The sequence below is a fragment of the Acartia tonsa genome, chromosome 6 (assembly GCF_053477335.1).
Source record: "Acartia tonsa isolate MP-2025a chromosome 6, ASM5347733v1, whole genome shotgun sequence".
Taxonomy (NCBI): Eukaryota; Metazoa; Arthropoda; class Copepoda; order Calanoida; family Acartiidae; genus Acartia; species Acartia tonsa.
This window is the reverse complement of record NC_137265.1, coordinates 14,055,762-14,072,314: the sequence shown is the minus strand read 5'-3', so window position 1 is coordinate 14,072,314 and position 16,553 is coordinate 14,055,762. Positions and strand designations below refer to the sequence as shown.

General features: G+C 30.9%; 1 protein-coding gene across 3 annotated transcripts in view; it reads left to right on the top strand.

Annotated features, from left to right (window-relative positions):
- The first annotated feature begins 4,482 nt into the window (after nt 1–4,482).
- Nucleotides 4,483–16,553, top strand: part of LOC145321917 (uncharacterized) — a 98,143-nt gene continuing 86,072 nt past the window's right edge. For all 3 annotated transcript variants that reach the window (XM_080163580.1, XM_080163581.1, XM_080163579.1), the window contains exon 1: nt 4,483–5,051. In XM_080163580.1, the coding sequence (XP_080019706.1) occupies nt 4,985–5,051 (67 nt within the window). In that variant the 5' untranslated portion in view covers nt 4,483–4,984. The remainder of the gene's footprint in view (nt 5,052–16,553) is intronic.

Here is a 16,553-nt window from a genome sequence, read left to right as displayed (position 1 = left end):
GTTATAATTTTGTGTATCATTGGCGTTGTACATTAATTTATCGTTTATTGTCTTATACCTTAAATTAGATAGTATGAGCTTGTTATCGCTGCACTAATTATGAATATATTTGTCCTTGTGCATTATATGTGTAGAACATAAGTATTATTTATTTTATCTTAGATATAAGTATAAGTAATTTAATAATTTATTGTTTATACCCGTTTCTTTTAATCTCTTAAATTGCTGTACGAATTCAGTACAATTATTTTAATACTCTATATAAAGGAAATATAGTTTGTACAACCCAAGCAAGATTTGATATATTAGTACCCAAAGTTTTAAGCCAACGAATGAGAGCTTTTGATAAAACTTAGATAACCAGTAAAGTTTACCGTTTAATCTCTTCTTCCTCTCTGGATAATGTATATTAGGATACATAAGTTGGAAAGAATTTTAATGTTAGGAGGAGATTTTAAATCTGCATCAAATTTTAAGGATTTTTTTTTATAAAATTCGTTTTTTGTTTAATTCGTTATCTAAAAGCGGAAATACTTTTTAAGTTAATTATTTTGACCAATAGGATAGGAGGATTGGAAACTACCTGCGCTCTAATTGGGTGAATGATTTACGACACTTAAGCTTCTCCAATCAGAGCGCAGATTTTTTTAAATCCACCAATTACAGGTGTCAAAATTAGTTAACTTAAATTGTATTTCCGCTTTTAGATAAAAAATTATACAAAAAACAAATTTTATAAAAAATTCCTTAAAATTTGATGCAGATTTCAAATCTCCCCCTAATATTAAAATTCCTTCCAACTTATATATCCTAATGTACATATATCTTTGAAACTGCACACAGACAAACGAATTTGGTATTCACTTTTTTGCTTTCAGCAGGTTTAATTACTCAATTTTTATTGGTAGGATTGTCTTAGTTATTATTTAATTTGGTTCATTATTTACATATCCTTATTTACACTTTTGTTCTAAACAGGGAAGGGGGTGACATTGGTCTGTTTACTGGTTATCTTAGTTGTTGGCTCAAAACTTGTATTGAACTTGGATTAAAAGGGGTAGTTTCACGAAATGCATTTGAACTTAATTTAGTGAACCGCATATTTTATCCTGGTTAAATGGTTAAACTACATTTATATGGCATATATTTGAAATCGTCTTTTTAAATTACATATATCACAAAAATTTTCAGTTCTTGATATTTTAAAAACTACATGGTAGAAAATTGATTTTTTTCTCAAATATATGCTATATAAATGTAGTTTAACCCATTAACTAGGAAAAAATATGCGGTTCAATTAAATTAAGTTCAAATGCATTTCGTGAAACTACCCCTTTCAAACCAGTAATATTAATCTCTGCAGTGATAATTTTATTTATCGCGATAGGAATGTATTCTTTCGTCCATTATCTTATCCTTTAAGATTGCTGTATTTCTAAGATGTAATCTAATATTCATTCATTAAGATATTTTTAGTTAGGATATATAAAGAATTAATTATAATATTATCTTTTTATCCTTATTGGTTGTTTATTATACAAGGATGTATAAATTGCATATTAATCAATATCATGCCTTTTATAAAATTCTGTCTGTTAAAGGAAAGTGTAATCAATATTTTGTTCTATTACTGGTACTGTCGGCGTTTTCCTTCTTTCTTTGTGTTTTAGTTTTTTTTACTTTAGATTAGGTTAGATTGGGTGTATACAGGGTAGACTTGCACTGCAGGTATAGGCTCTGCAGGCCTTCCCTTCCCTTATTTCCAATATATAGAAAAAAGAAGGTGGGGAGGGGTGGTGCTTCTGTGCCCGTTAGTCACTGTTAGTGAAAGTACCAAACCGGCGGCCCTACACTCTAGGAATTCTGAGGAGGGAGTGCAGGTGGAGGTAAAAAGAATAAAACCACCCCACGACCAATAAGTAACTTTCCCAAAAATCCGTCATTAAAGAGATCTTTTGGTGCATATCTATTAATCTAATAAAGGAATTTTGTTATCTTTAAAGAAGCTTTGGTATTTTGTCGGGGATCCAAAGTTTTTAATTTACCTAACTCAACATAAAAAATAAGTTCAACGGTTGATATGCAATGGAAATTTTTCATTGTTCGATAAAACTGCATGAAATATTTGTTTTAATTAATGATTAATAATTAATTCATGTCCTTTGATTTTAGTGGCAAGAACAACTTCCTCCAAAGAAATTGAGACCTTCTAAATTACATAAATGTTTTATTAAACATACATAATAAGTCAAAAACCTTTTTAAAAAAATTTTTTTTTCACAAAACTATGGAGGGACAGGATATTGGAGTGTAAATTCCACATGTACCTACCGTTTTATCTTATTTGTAGGCTCAAAAGCTTTGATACTCTGATTAAATTATGGTTGGTTCTAACTATATAATATAAAAGTGTCAAAAGTTTTCAACCAATAATCTAATCTACAGAAAGGCAATTTTGTATATTATCATTCGGGATGTTTAACAATTTAATGTTTTCTCCCTAAAGATCCCCGCTCAAAGCATTAAGCATATAGAGAGATGGATAAACCCGAACTGTAAAGTCTTTTCGCAACTAATATTTTCTAATTTTAAATGTGTAAAATATTTTGTTTCAGACTTGACATTAAAATATGAAAAAATGTGAGCAAAAAGTGATACATTTTTATAATAATGGTGGACAAGTGATTTAAAAATAAATTAATATAACATAATTTTAATATACTGTCTTGGAAGTGAGAATATCAATTATGATAATAGGTTAGGATCCCTTAATTCTTTTGTTTAAGAATATTTATTAGTTTCAAAACTACAATAGTGTGTTCTATTAAGCTTAGCTTTCCTTACCATGGTCTGTATCTTTTGTGGATGTTGTTTTCTATAACACGGTTTGTGCATTGATGTTAAAGTTTTGAGACATGCATACTTTTTATTTGCATTAATTGTCAACCAAAAATAAAAGGGTACTATCCACGAATGAGAGCAAGTGATGCTAAGCACCTACCAGCATTGATCCATAGTATTTTTTTGGGAATATACTAGGTTTATGTTTAATATTTGGTTTATCACTAAAAAGTTGGGATTTACCATGGTTTTATATGAAAAAGCTTTGTTGAGTTCAAAGGACAAAATAAAATAACACGACAGAAAAGCATCAAATGTAAATTGCAAAAGTAGTTTAATTAAACTGTTTACAATAATACAATTTACCAACCCTTTTTCTAAATATACATTTTTAATAAAAATAATATACTTTTATGTCAAAGCTTTCGAAAAACAGTTTAAACTCATCAAAACAATTGATGATATTGCACTAAAAAATGCTTTACTTTTCAAAGTATTAAACATAAAACTAGTATATTCACTAAAAAAATTACTATAGATCAATGCTTGAAGGTGCTTATAATCACTTGCTCTCGTTCGTGGATAGTTCCCTTTATCCTTTTTTCATACAGTAAAGCTTGACTTCTAGGGAAGGAGAGGACAAAACAAAATCATCTTACTTCAATATCTACCTGCTACCAATGATAAAAGTTACTACATCATAATTAAGGGTTTATATATCATCCAAAAAGATTTAAGGGATCTTACCTCTTACAGTGAATTAACAAATACATGGAAGAAAACGATGGAATTCTATGGAACATTTGATTACATACAAGGAATAATATTATATCTTACTAAGCATATTCAAAACTAGACAGATTTTTTAAAGATGTTTGTTTTACTTTATTATTTACTTTTCTTCAATTTTGAGATTAACTTATTTAGTTAAGAAAAGACAGAAGAATATGGGTTCATATGAAATATGATTCTGTATTGCTTCAAATATTTTCTAACTGCATAAATGAATTGGTGTCTTTTTATGAAAGTTATTCTTTACCTACTTATATTATCTCAAAGAAGAAATATGTATACTTGTGATTATTTTGTAATTGTCTAAGCTCTATTGGTTATACTTCTGTTATTCCATCCATCTAATCAGACAGTCTTAATGTACTCATGCATCTGTAAAAATAAGGCAATTACTTCAATCAACACAAAACATACATTTTTTACAAAAAAATACATTACAAATGTAACATTAGGAACCATTTTGTATACAGATAAAAACAGGGATGACAACTTTAATATTCCATAAGTAGTAAAGCACTAAAATTTTCATGGAAGGACAAACAGACAAAATGAATTATAGGAAAAATGTGGAAAATAGTTGATAACATATGATAAAGTAATAGAAATACCGGAAAATATATAAAAAACATGGATATAAAAAATATTCAACAAATATTTCAGGAGTGTATATTCAATAGCAGATGATAAAATTGCATTTACCCTATCATTACGGACAGACAAACGGAATTATATATTAGCTTTGGTTTTTGATAATAATAAACATTTTTCTAGTTTGAACTGGGTTAATTATAGTTATTTCGTAACTATTATAAAAGATAAAGATGAATATTATTTATACAAAATTATAGTATCTTCACAGTGGAGATAAACAATAAAGCTAACAGAAGATATATAAATTAATGTGAAAACAGTTCTGAATTTATATGGTTATCAAAAGGCTTTCTGAAAATCAAATAATCCAGTGAAAATTAAAATTAAAAAGTAATTAATCAAGGGCCATCTTACAGGCTTTAACAGACAAAACTTTGGCTCTGAAATCATTTATATTGTTAAAATGTGTTAAATGGGTAAATCAAAATAATGAGATAGAATCATTTCTATGGCTTCAATTGCCAATTTGTGGGTATTACATGACCTCAAAGTAATGTTACAGATTAATATCTTAAAGTGATAAATGAAAGTGGTAGACATATTTTGGCTTATTTAGCCAATAATGTGGAGCTTTCAAAATTCTATATTAGATATTTTAAATCCTTTTTGAAAATAAATGAAGAAGAAAATTATGAAATAAAATTACAGTGAATAAAAGTGGATGAATAAGAATTACAAGTTTTGAAAGTTGTCAAGTATAATGAGCACACGCCAACAACAAAATGGAGAGGAAATACAATTTCTTGAACAAATACAAAATCAAAATGGTAAGCTTTTAAGTTCAATGCAGCTACTCTATAATTTTTGTGCATGTATGTGCTTTGTGATTTGATATGTAACATACACTTGTTTATTATTTCTTGTTGATTGATTGATTAGCCATAGTTTCTTAGGGTTTGGACCTAAGTAGTCATGGAGTAGGCTAAGAGACTTTTGTATATCAAGCCCAACATTCAAGCACATTATGACTTGACCTGTATATTAGGGTGGGTTCATATCGGAATTAGACAAAGCGGGGATATGCAACAGATAAAATTAACCTTAAAAACATTTCTGACCGAAAAAGAATTTTAAAAAATTGAGTTTAAGAACACGACCACTTAAAAATATAATTCATTACTTATTAGTATGCAAAGACGATATTCAAAAATTTTTTTGAATCAGAACTATGGATTCATGGTGCTCCCAGGAAAAGCCTTGAGGAGCTGAATCAGGAACTTTTGTCCGTTTCAAAATATCTCGTTCCTAGCCTTAGAAATCACTAAAAAACCAAAATAATTTAAGGTTTATTGAGAATTGTCCAATTTGTAGAGGTTTTTTAGATTTTCTCAGGCTAGGAACGAGATTTTTTGAAACGGACAAAAGTTCCTGACTCAGCTCCTCAAGGCCTTTCCAGGGAGCACCATGAAGCCATAGTTCTGATTCAATAAATTTTTGACTCCCGTTTAAAAATAGCTATACAATTGAATGTCTGGTCGTCAGCGGTTTTAAGACTTAGGATAAATTTTAAATCATCCAGAGGTGTATTATATCTATATAGATTGAGTGCAGATCCCCGCTTTGCCCTCAGAAAAAAAATGTCCAAAATCGACCCACCCTACTGTATATCATGAGAGCTACTCATTATTACCTCACCCTCGCCCAGTATGGCAGGTGTCCCAAATTAAGTCACCGTAATGAATGACGCTTACCACAGAGGAGCTTGGGATAAGGGTAGTATTGATATTATGTACGTGACTATTGAGTATCCAAACTTACTCAATAATCCCCTTCTTACACAACCAGGGGAAGTTGCGTGAATGTATTAAACTGAGAAATTAGAGTTGCCACACTGGGACTAGAACTCGAACTCTCATCACCGTAACTCAGTGCATTACCTCTGAGCTACGACGTCCCTTATTATTTCTTGTAATTCTGAAATTCTGAAAAGTTTGCTTGTTGTAATGTTTTGGCATATTTATACCTAAAGGGATAGTTCTACGAAGTGTATTTAAAGAGTTAAGGTACTTAGATTAGTGAACTTTTATATGTCTTAGTAGAATATATTAGGCATTGGATAGATATGATTATATGTTAAAGAATTTTTAACATTGACCAGACCAAATTTTTTTTATTTGACAATATCTAAAAAAGTTAAAGTGATTTGCCACATAAATTACATGAGAATGGTCTATTTTTTTCCAAATATGTATAGCCAAAACACCAATATGAGAGGATCTTTTTCCACATATTTCACAAGAGTTATAAAAAAATTGAACAGGGGTTCCCCTTGGGACAAGTTACTTAAAAAACATAAAAAATAACATCCGGTTCATTATAGGACAGGTTTTCTAGAGATTCTTTTTAAAAATATAAAGAAAACCGTCCGGTTTACTTACAATATACACATTATCTCACGCGGAAATACCAACTAACCATACAACAAATATATATATTTATATAAAAAGACCATTCTCATGTAATTTATGTAGCAAATCACTAACTTCTTTAGATATTGTCTAAAAAAAAGTTCGGTCAGGTCAATGTTAAAATTCTTTATCACAATCATATCTATCCAATGCCTGATATATTCTACTAAGACATATAAGAAGATCACTACTCTAAGTACTATACTAAATATTTTATTGGCAATTCTTTGTTGTTATGTGTATTTTGTTGTATAAAAAGTTTGAAGTTCTATTAACTAGTAAATGCTATCTAAAGTTGTATTTATGACAAAAAAGTTTTTGCCATATATAACATGCAACGAAGTTGAATATAGAAATGAAAAACTCATTTTTTAAGGAAAATCCCTGGTCAAATCTTTTAATTTTAATCAATAACTTTATATTATGCACTACTCAGTGGCGTGCGAACCGAAGGGGGCATTTGGGGCAATCGCCCCCCCCTAGCGACCAAAACGCCCCCCCCTAGCCACCGCCCCCCCTGCCCCCCCCTAAATGTTGAAAAATGCCCCATTTTGCCCCCCCCTGGTCAACAAAAATGCCCCTTTTTGCCCCCTACCCTACAAAAAGCAAAACTATCCCAGTTTCCAAAAAAAAGATCAAGAAATACTCAAAACAGACAGTTACTATTCATTTAACCTTACCAAATTTTTTAATTAGTGTAGAAATTAGGTTATAATCTTTTTTCACTGAACATAACAGACCAGGTAATAGGAAGTATTTTATTTTGTATATTATAAACTTTTTACCAAAGAAATTTTGTACATCCCCAATGATGATACACAAAATTACCCCTTATATAGATTACAATTAGTGGATGAAATGTATGGAAACTCGACTTAATTAACCAACCAATCAAAAGTCCCCAAAGTTGTTGAGCCAACAAATAAGAAAATTTTATATGAAATATTGGGGACTAGTGTAATAAATAGCCCAAAAACCCCTCCCTCCCTCCTATTTGAAGAAAAAAATTTGCGCTTCGCGCACTTCCAAATGGTTTCTGCTTTTTATCTTATTGTATATTTTGTTTTTATTTCTATAAAAACATTTGTAAACAACAAATATTTAATCAAAAAGTTATTTTATATAAAAAAGAAACAGCGTTGGTATTTATCTAAGCCTTTTTCTCAACACTGTATGTCTGTCTAAATGAATAAGTAATAACTATATATGATGTCATATTATTTTCAGGATAAGTTTATCATTTTTTTTGTGTACATTAAGAGATATAAGTTTTCCGGAATTTTAATGTAGGGAGTAGATTTGAAATCTGCATCAAATTTTAAGGATTTTTATAAAATTCGTTTTTTGTAAAATTCTTTATCTAAAAGCAAAAATACATTTTAAGTTAATTAATTTTGACCAATAGGATAGGTGGATTTTAAACTACCTGCGCTCTAATTGGTTGAATGATGTACGACATCCAATCAGAGCGCAGATTTTTTAAATCCACCAATCACAGATGCCAAAATTAATTAACTTAATTTGTATTTCCGCTTTTAGATAAAGAATTATACAAAAAACGAATTTTATAAAAAATCCTTAAAATTTGATGCAGATTTCAAATCTACTCCCTACATTACAATTCCGGAAAACTTATATCTCTTAGTGTACATACCCTTACAAAAAGACATGTTTTTTTATGGCAATTTTCATTAAAAACCCTTAAAACTAACTACACTCTATATTCCTAATTTGATAAAAATACGCCACTCTTGTTGTCTTTAATTGATTTTAGTTTAAAGGGGGAGTAAATATTTTTAGGTGCGCTTCACGCACCGCCCTTAAAAATCCTTGGAAACACCACAGAGTTAACAGAGTTTTAAAGTGCCATTTAAAGAGGGTAGGATATGTTGATATAACTTTTTAGCTTCTCTATAATTCACTATGGCTGTCAGTACGTAATGCTAAGGGGAAAATGTGATTTTTCAACTGCAATTAAAGATAGAAGGCTAAAACTTAATGTTAACATTCCCATCATTATGGAGTATAATTAACTATTAAAAATTCATGGATATCGGGCTGCTTTTCAGGACGTTTTTGGCTATTTTTGTATCTTTTAAATTTCGGGTATAGTCCCTTTTGTGACATTGCCTCTTAAGGTGCATTTCGTTGTATTTTCACAGTAGCTTTTTCCCTATTTATAGCTCCTGCGGGGCCAATTGCCTAACCCTGCGGGGAAATCACCTGACATAACTTAACCTAGAATAACCTATTAAAAGCTACTATGAAAATACAACGAAATGCCCCTTAAGAGGCGTTGCCACAAAAGAGACTATACCCCAAAGTTTTCCATATTTCTAAGAGCTTTTTATATCTGTAGATGAAAGGACAAGTAATTTTTTTTATTTTTTACATAGTTCTTTATATCTTTGGTTTTTATGGTACCTACGATAATTTTTTTTGTGGATTATAATATTAAAAAAAATATAATTTCTCGCTGTTTGGAGCATCCAGTATGTAATTTACTTTGACTGTCATCACACAACATACAGGAAAAAGGATTTGTGACTTTTTCTACCTAAAATATATATTTATTTCAACAGATGCTCTTTAAATCTACTTGTCTGTATTCTTATTAATGATTTTTTGAGCTTTGCTACTTAAAGATGTTGTCATCCATGTTGTCATACAATAAAGAAATATTTATAATCAGTTTTACATATTAATTTTTGGTAAATTATTTCCAAAATGAGTGTTTCTATCTCCCCCCCCCCCAAATTTTTTTTAATGGGGTTATTCATCCTTCCTGCAGAGATTTTATAACATCTCCTTCCACCCATAAAAAATGTTTTGTGGTGGGGGGGGGGGGGGGAAGGTTAACTTATCTTCTGTACTTTTTTTTCGAAGATGCTTTCTAGCTCCCTTCCCTTCGGTCATTGCAGGGTGGTGAGAAGGGATGGGGGAGAAGAGATGGGGGGGGGAAGAGATGGGGGATATAAATGGGAAATAGGGATGGGGAAGAAGGGATAAGGACTAGAAGGCCCATAATCAAATAATCCCACCCCTTAAAACGCCCTTATTTAAAATTAGTATATATAATCAAAATGCCCCCCCCTAAAGCAAAGTGCCCCCCCGGGGCACTTTGATTTAGGGGGGGGCAAAATTTTACAAAATCTTCAAAATGCCCCCCCCTAGACAAAGTGCTTCGCACGCCACTGGCACTACTACGTTAATTAAAATAGAAAAAACTTACAGTTCACTATTTTTTTTATAAATGCACTTCATGAAACTATCCCTTTACTCTAAAATTAGGGCCGATTAGCTGTCCATCATTGTATGTATAAGATATCAATATTTCTGTACTAAACTAACTATGAACATAAATGTCCTTGTCAATCAAGGATTGAAAATAATTTTATCATACTATTGTATTATATTTGAAAATTTAACATGAAAATGGATGAGATAAGCATATTTTGAGGATATTTTATAAGTATTTTAGCAAATATTAATAAAGGGGAATGATTTTTGTAGAGTTTCGTAATCTAGGATTAAGGGGGGGGGGGGAAGTTTTGACACATTTGCGTAAACAGGGAGTATAGGCTTTATCTTTGGACTGAGAGGATAGGTTATTAGGGATAAAATCATTCTTATATGATGAATTTTCCCAAGTTTTAAGATTTTTTGGATAGGCCTCCAGGTTCCGGAGCTCCAGGCCTCCAGGTCCTCTCTGTACGGGTAAAAATAAAAAAAATAATTTTTTTTGAACAGTTAGAAGTCAACCTATAAAACAAAATATGCATATTTTTGAATGTTATTCACATATTTGAAGAAAAAAATGCATATTTTGTTTCATAAGTTGACTTCTAACTCTTCAAAAAAAAATTTTTTTTTTCATTTTTACCTGTACAGAGAGGACCTGGGGGCCTGGAGCTCCGGAACCTGGAGGCCTATCCAAAAAATCTTAAAACTTGGGAAAATTATCATATAAGAATTATTTTATCCTTAATAACCTATACTCTCAGTCCAAAGATAAAGCCTATACTCCCTGTTTACGCAAATGTGTCAAAACTTCCCCCCCCCCCCCCCCTTAGAAACATTATATTGATATTAAAGCTTAATATTTAGTTTTCAATAAACCGGTTTTTGTGGCACATTTGAAATAAGAATTGATAATATTTCCCAGGAATTACATTGTAAAGAAGAGCCATATCGGTCCAGCTGTGATGAATATCCTTCAGTACATAAAGATACATAGATAGATATCCTGTTGCTTTAATATAAGAAAAAATATGAGAGCTTTCTGTGGTTTTTCAAAGTGCTCTAAATACCCTGATTACGAAATCTCTGCAAAAATGAGCTCCCCTACTTTAATATATTTTACATAAATATTAAATATGTATGTGTAACTAAATTAGCTTAACGAGATTTTGAGCTCAACATAAATTTACAAGAATATCATATATTCACAATTTTTATTTACATAACATCATCTTCACAAGAATTTGCTTTCTTTTTTTTACTCAAACCTTTATATCAGTGTTTCGAAGCCGGAGCCGGGATCCGTGAAGCTGCCATATTTTGCTGGAGCCGGAGCCGTAATTTTCGTTAAAAATTGCACCGGTTCCGGACTAGATAAATAAAGAGATTTTTTTTTTACAAATTATAATTTGTTAACTCTGTTTTGTCATGTACAAATGCCCTTTTTTTCAAGTCCATTTTATCAAAAATTGAACTTTTAAAGCCTTCAAAAGTCAAAAATAAAAAATATTTTTATGGGGAAAAAAATATGGCGAGTTTTTCTTGATTTTAGGTCGGAGCCGGAGCTGGAGCTGGACCCGGAGCCGCACCTAAATCAAACGGCTCCGAAACGCTGCTTTATATATATTTATACAATCTCATGTAATTGACACATCTTAACATTTTTATTAAAAGCTAGGTAATTTATGTATTTTCTAAGGATTATTTTTTTTCAAAGTGTCATACGGCAATTCCCCTTGATGTACCTTGTCTAGCACTGAAACCCCTATATTTTCAATTTTAGGAATACGGGTATTTTTTCCTTTTTTATTGCTTTAGTTCAGATCAGGTTAGGTTTTATTGTTTATTGAAAAGGCCTGCAGTGTATAGACAAATTTCAAGAATATAAGAGGGGGAAGGTTACAGGTTACATTTTGAGGGATAGCACATGTCGTACAAATTCGAACTGAGGTGGATTCTTAAAAAAATTTGCTCCACTAATCGCTTAGTGGGGCAAAATTGTTTTCGTGAAAAATCCTCCAAAATCACATCAAAAATCTACAAAAATTAAACAAAATCATAGAAGGGTTATTAACATAAGATTTTATTTAATTTTTGTAGATTTTTGATGTGATTTTGGTGGATTTTTCACGAAAACAATTTTGCCCAACTAAGCGATTAGGCAAATTTCTTTAAAGAATCCACCTCTGAAATGGATATTTTGTCCTTGTTTAGTGTATGTGTGTATATAGGTGTGTGTGTATGTGTGTATATAGGTGTGTGTATGTGTTTGTATGTGTATGTGTGTGTGTGTGTGTGTGTGTGTGTGTGTGTGTGTATTAATATGACCAAGTGTCCAAATATCTGTCTGTTTTGACATGAGAGCTGATTAAGGTACATGTTCATTAAAGATAATATTACCAAGGTACAATCTACAGTACTAATATTATATAAAAGAAGCAGGATGTTTGTCTGTCTATTTGTCTGTTTGTTTGTCTGTGTGTCCAGAAGGATCTCGCGAACCACTGAACCGATCGGGTGCTCCTTAACAGGGTAGCTTCTCATAGGTCCCGGGAAGGTTTATAACTATTTTCTTGGGGGGTGGGACACGCCCAACCACCCAAAAAATGAAAAATACCCCCCCAAAAAATTTTTTTTTTTAATTTTCTTTAAAATCTAAAACACGAAAATTTGGTTTGATAAAACCTCTTGGGGCAAAGCCCCTAGAGGCTAGGGGCGAAGCCGCTAGTATTATATAAAAGAAGCAGGATGTTTGTCTGTCTTTACCTTAAAAATCTTTTTTATTTATATAATTTCATGAAAAAAGTTCTCTTTAACAGATCTTTTTGCTTTTCAGTCGTCTAAACACTCCAAAAAATATAATAAATTGGTTTTTTTTTAGTTTACATAATATTATATTTCCCACAGATTTAAACAGGTTCTTACTGTGAAAAAAAAACATTTTCATATTTTTAAAAGATGAACAAAAATCTATGAAAATCATAGTAAATTATTTTTTATGCTCTTCAGTGCTAAAAATCCTGTATTTTATTTGCATATCTGCCTGTCTAAAAAAAATCATAATTATGATTTATATTCCTATATGTTTACTAATATATTCACATAATAGTAAGAGCTAGAACGGAAGGAAATATAAATTACAGAGTGGCTATATAATGATTTTATAAATGAAATTATGAATGCTTCACCTCAAAGATCCTTGCAAGCACATAACCCCCCCCCCCTCAAATTTTTTGGATAGATTAGTTTTTTTACCTTATCAGTTATCATACATGCAGTATACCATGGTTGGAATCTCGGGCCGACACCGCGTCATAAATAAAATGGTTCCTACTGCTACTATGTCAGGTGCGCGAAATAAATAGTAAGCGTAGGGGGAATTCCTTGGCCCTTAAACAGGCGCAACTCACTACCATGCACAGTTAGGACTTCTCAGACAAAAGTCGTGCAATCAAAGGGTTGGTTGTCTTATGGATGTTACTTAACCTAATATCCTTTGGTGTTAGAGTATCGCATTCCATTACATGTGGATGATGCTCTGGATTCTCTAAATTACTTAAATCGAAGGAGAATTCCGCCCTTACGATGTAATGGTAAATTACCATGTACCTAATATAATATAATCTAAATAAAAAAACTCCGCTAACTCGACCTCTTATATTCAATTTATATTGGCTGTTATAATGAGAAAGTTGGCCCAGTAGGTCTGCTGCGATACTTATGTAAATCATCATCTTTGTTTTTCATTATACACTTTATTATCATGACTACCTTATATACCTAAAATAAGATTAATATATAATAAATGTGCATATGGATGTGGTAATATTATTTTTCGTATTCATTCGAATCCGATTAATATCCGGTGGATTAGAACCGGTTCTGATCCATACGAAAAAACTATGTCTAGCATCGTAGTATATCCAGTTTTTCTACGAATATAAAAATGTACAATCATAAGGATAAAACCAGTTTTTTTTATCCCGTGCCTTCGGCATCACGGGGCTAAAAAAACTGGTTTTAACTTAAAATTGTACATTTTATATCCGCGGAGAGCTGTTTATAATACGATGCGAGAATAACTATTCTTTTACATTTATGTTATAAATATGATAATGATTCTGCACGCCACTTTTTGTATGTGATAATGTACGTATATTTACCTAATGATAAACATATCAAGATGTTGTCATATTTTTTTAGAGAATCAAACCACTCTACAAGCTATTCGTATTTATTTTATGATTAATGTGGAAGGGAAGGGTCATTGACTGTAATTTTTACTGGTACCCTAAGTTTTATAAACACTTTTTTACCATTTGTTGGCTTTATTATTTTAGGTACTTTTAGTTGAATCTTATTTCATTGATTCAAACTTGCAATGATTGTAATCCACTAAAGGGGTAATTTTGTTTGTTTTCATTGGGGATATACATCAATTTATCTTTGTAATTTATCATTTATTTTTTAATTTGTATCTCAATTCTTAATGGTTTTTGGACTTCACCTTCCTTGTTAATAATATTTTTTGTATTTACCTAATAAATATTGAATATTGAGAGATAATTACTTTTTTAGCTCCCACAGCTTTTATAAAATTTGCTCTGTTAGTTATATCAGAACGTAGATCTTAAGGGATAAGACAATGGTCGATAAATTAATATACATAAAATATGATAAAAATTACCCCTTTATAGAACAAAATTATTGGTTGAAACGTTTTAACCCTACCAATCAAAATACATTAATAAAAGTGCCCAAATCTATTAGTATCAACAATGTAATGCTACATCCTTCAAAAAATAAACCATTCAATGTCAAGACCTTTGTCTGAAGGCCCTAATATGTGATTTTTTGCTATTGCAAGATACACTTTTATCATATTAAGCTGTGCTGATGAGAATGTAAGTTGTTCTCATGTAAGAAATATTTTGTAATTATTATTGTAATATTACATTTGTAATTACATTTTCATTTTTTTTCTTTAAGAGAAAACTAATGACAAATGAATAATATATGTATATTTTTAAAAGTGAAGCTTTTCTATAATTAGGGTCGGTCCGTACGTCCGTCCGTCCGTAACGGATAGCTTTTTTAGTTAATTTAGGCATGTTAGAATTGTCCTATCGATTTCAAATTTTGCATGGTGATTCCTTTAGTAGTTAGGTACGAGTTAGAAAGCGTAGCAACTCTATAATCATTACAAAAATGTCCGTACGTCCATTTTAAATATGTTGATTTTTTTACTTTTTTAAACAAATTTTTATGTGATCTAATCATCTGGTTGATCTGATTTTCAGTATATTGATTCCTGGGAGAACAAAGTATAATGTTATAAGCGACGCAACTCTATAATCAAGTCCTAAAAATGTAAGTATGTCCATAAACATATCCTGTTTTAAAACAAATTTACTTACAATTTTGCTTCGACTCTTATACATTTATATTTTAATTATTCAGTTCTGACACTATATAAGTGTTAATGTCCGTTTGTCCTACCGTTTAGTGCTTCGCTTTTAGTAGCGAAGCTACTCTATAATTCACTTTGTCCGTCCGTCAGTCAGTCAGTCAGTCCGTCAGTCCGTCAGTCCGTAACGCTATGGGGGAAATGGAATTTACTCAGCTCCTATAAAAGATAGAATGCTGAAATTTTTTGACAACATTCCCATTCCTAAGGAGCACAATTGACTATAAAACATCGTTTGCGGTCGGATCGATTTTTAGCAGGTTTTAGGCTATTTTTATATTTTTCACATTTTTCTCCATATCTTCAGTGTTTATGGTCCGATTTTCAAAGATTTTTCAGTTAGAGATATCAAAATTAAATTTCCAGTCGTTTAAAGAAACAATCATGAAGGCCAGACTGCCTTTTTAGCAGGTTTTAGGCTATTTTTATATTTTTCACATTTTTCTCCATATCTTCAGTGTATGGTCCGATTTTCAAAATTTTTTCAGTTATAGATATCAAAATTAAATTTCCCGTCTTTTAAAGAAGACAACCATGACGGCCAGACTGCCTTTTCAGCAGGTTTTAGGCTGTTTTTTTTATATTTTTAACATTTTTCTCCATATCTTCAGTGTTTATAGTAAGATTTTCAAAATATTTTCAGTTGTAGATATCAAAATTAAATTTCCCGTCTATAAAGGAAATAACCATGACGGCCAGACTGCCTTTTTGGCAGGTTTTAGGCTATTTATAAATATATTTAACACTTTTTTCCATATCTTCAGTGTATATGGTCCGATTTTCCAAATTTTTAAAGTTTTTAAGGATTTAAAAATTTAATTTTTTGTCGTTTTAAGAAAACAACCATGGCGGCCAGACTGCCTTTTATCAGGTTTTTGGCTATTTTTATAAGTTTTACATATTTCGCAAGATCTTTGTTTATTTTGATCCAATTTTCAAACTTTTATGGGATATCTGTATCAAAATAATTTTTCCCATTGTTATAAGCATCTTTAATATAATTTACTTTGACCATCGTCATCATACAAAATAAAACAAGGTTTCATATTTATTTTATCCAATAAATCTATTCTTGATTTTAGTAAAAACCTTTTAAATCTACCTGTCCGTATTCCCATCTACGAATTTTTGTGCTTCGCTACTTATGGATGTTG